The following is a 6,037-nucleotide window of genomic DNA, read 5'->3' on the forward strand; positions in this document are numbered from 1 at the left end:
AACAAATAACTCAGTTTAGCTTGTGACGGTGGGAACTAGTACAAAAGTGAAAATTAATTTTTCAGCCAATGTTACCATCTATAATTTGGAATTTGGTTTTGGACATGGGAAAACAACTACTTTTCGGTTTTTTTGGTGGGAACCGGTAGTATCCTCCCTTATCAACTAGGGGTCGCTACCCATATCGAGGAAAAAATAAACTTTTTGGTTGGGGATACAGGGGGAAATTATTTCAAAAGTGTCGTTCGAACTTGGAGAAGTAAGGCCCCCTGACGTTGGCATGTATTTTTTTGATAAAACTAACCTTTACAAAAGCAGTGTTCGTTCAGAAGGATGTTGCTGGGGCTGAAAAGTAACAGAAATAATTGAACTGTTATATTACTATTAAAAACGTTAAAAAAGTCTGCATTTACAAACGGAATGTCTCTAATATTTAACTTCAAATTTATATCAAACTTACTAGAGTATAAAAATAGAAAATTTACAAAAAAGGACTGACCTTTAAATCGCGGTGTATAACATTTCCACTGTGTAGATATTTGATTCCTTTGAATATCTGCAATATGGTGCTTGGTTTAATATCATCTTCAAACCAAATTAATTTATAATGTTAGGACTTTCTAATCTAGGAGAATTGAGAACAATGTTTGGAGTTTTCTGGAGCACACATTTTGAGGTGAACTAGATAGGACTCGGCTGGTCCCAAGGAACATGCACTTTTATTCATATTAATAACAAGGCATCCCCGGGTGCCGAAGAGCGCCTCTTATATTATTAATGAGATCTTTAAATTAGCTATACAAAATAAATACTAAAGGCATGTTCTCTTTTCGGCGTCCTTTGTTCCCTTGATAGGGCTCCTCTTTCAAAAATAGTGTAAAGCAATCTCTGAGTTGCGCAAATCAAAAAACATGGTGGTGTCCAGGTGTCTAATAAGTTACGCAATCAAAAATTGCAGAGAACGCGATTTTGTAACATCAAATATCATCGTAACATAGACGTATTATTTCACTCTAATGTGCTGTAGTCCCATAAGTTAGCTTAATGCACGCTAAAGACAGGATTCTTAGAATTCGATCATGTTGCTTAGTATAGTGGTATAGTGGTATAGTACGTAACATGTTCGAATTCTAAGAATCTGGTCTTTTGCGTACCCTATTAGGCTGTCCATCGAATCAAACCAATTTACTGCAACCATTTATTGCACTTGATATACGCTTTACTGCAATGCAATGGTTCGGCCATTAAAGCACTTAAAAGATCAGACTTTAGCGACCAAATGATCAATTCCTTCTTCGACCATTATATGAGATAAAAATGAAATGAATATCTAGAGTATAAGTTCATGCTGAAGAGAGTTTCTTCGAACACTTTAAATTGTTTTAGCCTTGTACGGTATAATGTGAAGTTTATCCCTGATGGTTTAGACTCTAGTACAGCTTTACTGCTGATTGTAAAAAGATAAATGGGGCACCATATTTGGTATTTGGAAGAGAAGATCGTCGTTTTATTACTTAAACTTTGTTGTGTAAAGTCAAGTCTGCTGAGCGGTGAATACATTTTAATAACAGTGCAAGTGGTTCTTCATTTAAAATGTGACAACTATAGAACATGTTTACACTTGCCTGGTAAGTGATGTATTTTTTGTGGATGTCTTGTAAAATTCCTCCTTTATTAGCTGCATATAAATCTGTATCTGAAAAATTGAGGGAGGTTACTAAGGTGGGGGATAAAAGAAACTGAGCGTAAAAAAACAAAACAAAATTATTATAACTTTATCAATTAAAAAAACTGTGCTGCCCCAACAAGAAGGCACTCAATTTTCAAAACATGTTGTTTGCTTGTCAGAAAGTAACACGGGCACAGTATCTTAATTAATATAAGGTTACACTTACCCATGTATTCGAAAACTAAATAGATGTCCTTATCATTGTCGGCTCGTATAACATTCAGCAATTTTATAATGTTGTCGTGGTTACCAAACTCCTGCAACGATCAATAATCAGATGGCGTGTACACTGTACCTAATTATCGATTGTAAATAAGCAATTATTTTTCAGACATTAGAAACTTGAGCGTCACGTAGTACTAACAGATTGGATAACTTAAACTACTATTTTGCAGTTGGTGTTATTGGTTGCTAACTACAGTTACTTTAATAATTGTACGGTTAAACCCAGTGGGGTAAGAATTGTGAAGCTGATTTTTTTGATGTCCAGAAAAATAACCTTACTACCGATATATAAACTCCTAAATTCTCGGAACTACTCTCAAAAAGGCTGGATGAGACGAGACAGTATTCACCGCGGGAAATAATCACTTGTATCTCAGATTATTGATTACACAATACTTGTGAGTTCTCAATCCTCGAATAAGTAGTTTCAATAAGCCATTTGCAAAGTTACACATCTCAAACATGAAAAATGGCTATATTTAAGTCCAAACGTTTGCAAACTGACTTATGGGCCACTGTATAATAATACAATTCTTAACTATAGTACAAAATTCATGGATATCGCATCATTATGATGCATGTATTGGTAACAACTTGTAAATGAGTTAGTCAAAACGTTGTACCTGTAAGAAGACAATTTCTCTGAAGGTTCTCTGAGCATCAGTGGCATTTTGAAAAGCATCGAAAATCTTTTTAAGAGCTACCACGTGGTTTTTCCTTCTATCAACAGCTCTCCATACAATTCCATAGGCCTGAAAATCAGGTAATGATAAATTAATCAACTTGTGAAGTCAGAAGACAGTACCAATGGTTCACCATTAATATCGTTATTATTAATGCCAGCAACCTATTATGTTCACAAATCTTTAAGGGGCCAAGGCCAAGGGTCTTACTTACTCCTTTGCCAAGCCGCTTCTGTATTTCGTATCTGCGAATAATGTGTGTCTCTATGCCATCAGCACTATTCTTGGACCCTGTCATTCTGTAAAAATACAGTATTTAACTTGTTAAAAATTTGATAGTACACTAGACAATAGTAACAATAGCAGGGACTTGTGAGCTTTTGAAGCTTAGAGCAGTAATATCTTGAATGCAATCCTTTTCTACATCCAGCTGTTGAAGACTTATCATCTACAAGATGGTTGTGCTTTAGCTGCGCAATTTTTTGTTAATTGGAGCTGATGTAGTAGCTTCACACCAATACTAAACTCCAAAACATTCCATTAATTTAGACAGTAGGCATGCCACAACTAGACTTAACAACGACCATGATTCTTGGTCCGCATCTCAAGCAGAAGGTCTGGGTTCAAATACCAGTGTCAACTAGTCTAGGGAAAAATCTCAGTTGACTTAACCGAATCACTGTGATTGAGTGTTCAAGAGGGGCCCTGTCAAAACATCAAGGATCTTCTTAGGTTACATCTACAATATTGATTGAAATAAATTTTCGTGCACATACAGAATGAATGGTTAATAATTTAATATATATGTAGACCAAGGTCTGTGCACGGGATGCTTCCTGGAAGAATCCAGTTCTTTTAGCGGGGCACCCTACCTAAAGCCAAATTGAGATATAATAATCATATTCCTAGAGAAATAATCAGAAATCGAATACCAATCAAATAATATGATATATAGGAGTAGTAACCATATTTACTATGCAAAATGCCCCAACCACATAGTGTAAATTTATATAGAATTCAAATTCCATATCATCATTAAACCTCAATAGTCAATATAATAGCCCAAGCAAAATTAAATAACTTCTTATATACCTTACTGTCATACTACAAATTAATTAAACATTTGAAATCTGTTAACCAGAGAATAAATTTCTAAACCTAATGCAAGTGAAATAATTTAGATGCAATAATGAATGCCTAATGTGAGTATCATCTGTCAATGTCCTTGTAAAAAAGTCTGTAAAAGAGATATGAGTAACTAATATAGAAGAAAAAACAGGAAGTTGTCGTCTGTTGAAAAATAAATAAAATATCTAGAATATAAATTAGAATATAAAATAACATTCAGTCAATGTGTCGTCAATAAAATGTACAATTATCAAATGTTAAAACTGGGTGATACAGTCACCATATTGTAGTGTACTGAAAACATATAATCACTTTACTATAGTATATTGGTATACTTGATCTGTTTGGTCTGATCTCGGACATATTTTGATTTTCCATCAAAAGATTGAACACGAGTAAGCGCAGATTAGCAATGCGCGTTGCCATGCTATACGTCATGACTTGCTCACATTTTTGCTCACACTATGACTTTGGTTGTGATTGATATTTTTTGACAAGTATCGCTTAGGGAATCCAAATGCTTACAATGCTGTTGTCATCGTCAAATAAAATCAATAATTTTCACAGTACAGAGCTAGAAGATGAAGAGAGATTAAAACATGACGGATTTTAAAATTTCCTCAAACAAAGCTTTCGACTAGCGCGAGCGGGTTTTTAGTATTATAATGTATTATATTTGTATATATACTTAAGTTTTAAACAACAGATAGCTTAAAACTTAACAACGTTGTTGCCCAATCTTTCTCACTAACTGAAAGTAAATCTTTATTAAATTGAAATCTTCTCCAAAAAACTTTGTTCAACGCTAAATTTCTTAAATATGAAAGATCACATAAATTTTTTTTAATTTGAAAATTCAATTAATTATTATATATATAAATCAAGCGTTACATTTCAGCCATGCAAAATTACAATGACATATTTTGATAAACTAATTGATAAATGGTACTGCAATATAAGTTGCTTAATGTTTGGCCGGATGACAACTAACTTAAAGAGAAAAATAAACTTGATTACATAATAATTAATTCGGCTGAACCAACACATAGCAAGAGCCACATTAACGTTGGGGTCGTCTAAAATTATTTAAGAAAATATTACGGTTACTTATATCACACTTGATCAACGAAAACAGGTTAGTTTGCGGTTGTCCAACCCGCCCTGGTTACTGCAGAGTGGTAATAGCAAATACAAGCAAGCTATAGGTCCACGCAAAACATGACCCAATATTCTCCATCGATTTCTGTCCACTCTTGCTGATAATGGTTCCACATTACAGCGTTTATACAAGTTATTGTTAGAAATAATGTTAGGGTACTGGGTAGCAATAATTCAAAATATTTCAACATCAAGTTTCTCTAACACTGACTTAGGAGCAGTCCAGCAGCTAGAGTTATACATCATAACAGAAACAACCAGTGCAGTGCCTCATATAGCATAAGTCTCTTTTCCAAGGGGATCTTGTTGCTTTAGACTTTGTTATATACTTGTTGAAAGCAGTATAACCTAGACTAATCCGCCGAGTGATGTATTCCTTGCTACATAAAATGGAACCCAGTGTGATGCTCTTTCTCCTTAATTCATTGCCAGCAATTAATTCACCTTGCTCATCCTTCTCACCTGACTTTGCTAAGTAAACATGTGTGAAGTCTGTTTTTATCTTCGTTGACAAAGAGGTTCCAATCATTGAGAATCTCATTTGCCATTGGTAAAAGGGTTCATATTAATCATCCACTGTCAATGATAAAGATCAAATTTTGCTCCTGCAGCAAATTCCTCCATTTCTAATAATTTTCATAATTTAATCATTTTGGTAAACTCCAATGTAGCTTCAATGTAGCTCCAAATGCAGCTAACGTTCCATCTAATATGTACTGAACTTGAAGGATGCCCCGTAAAAGTAAAGCTTTTCTAGCGGGTAAATGAATACTGCAAATCAGCATGATATGGATAATGGTTAACTTCAATGTTAAAGAAAATACATTATATAGTATATTTTATATCATTACACCAAATGAATAAGGTCGAGCGAGTTCAAGTAAAATTTTACCTATGACATAAAAAATCGCGTTATGCCTTGACGCTGAAAAACAGTGAACAGGACCTTATGGCTAATGTCGAAAATACTGATAATATGTGGACTTGATTGTAACTGAACCTTACCATTTACCAACTACTTGTAGCGCGATGCACTACTGGGTCGCGCCGCGCATCAAATAATTCTTCGGTAGATCGGCGAGATGCACCACTGTGCCTCACCGAGCTGCGAAGG

General features: G+C 34.6%; 1 protein-coding gene across 1 annotated transcript; it reads right to left on the reverse strand.

The window, feature by feature from the left end:
* Positions 1 to 1,625: 1,625 nt before the first annotated feature.
* On the reverse strand, positions 1,626 to 2,940 carry LOC134825855 (extracellular signal-regulated kinase 2-like; the record flags this gene model as incomplete). The annotated part of the gene is made up of 4 exons (XM_063838044.1): positions 2,852 to 2,940; positions 2,578 to 2,706; positions 1,896 to 1,986; positions 1,626 to 1,696 (listed from the first exon to the last, which is right to left on the reverse strand). Coding segments are annotated over exons 1-4 (375 nt in total), but the record flags the coding sequence as incomplete, so codon positions are not given.
* Between the last annotated feature and the right edge of the window lie 3,097 nt (positions 2,941 to 6,037).

This window comes from Bolinopsis microptera, unplaced genomic scaffold (assembly GCF_026151205.1).
Source record: "Bolinopsis microptera isolate Bmic1 unplaced genomic scaffold, MBARI_Bmic_1.0 sca178, whole genome shotgun sequence".
Lineage (NCBI taxonomy): Eukaryota > Metazoa > Ctenophora > Tentaculata > Lobata > Bolinopsidae > Bolinopsis > Bolinopsis microptera.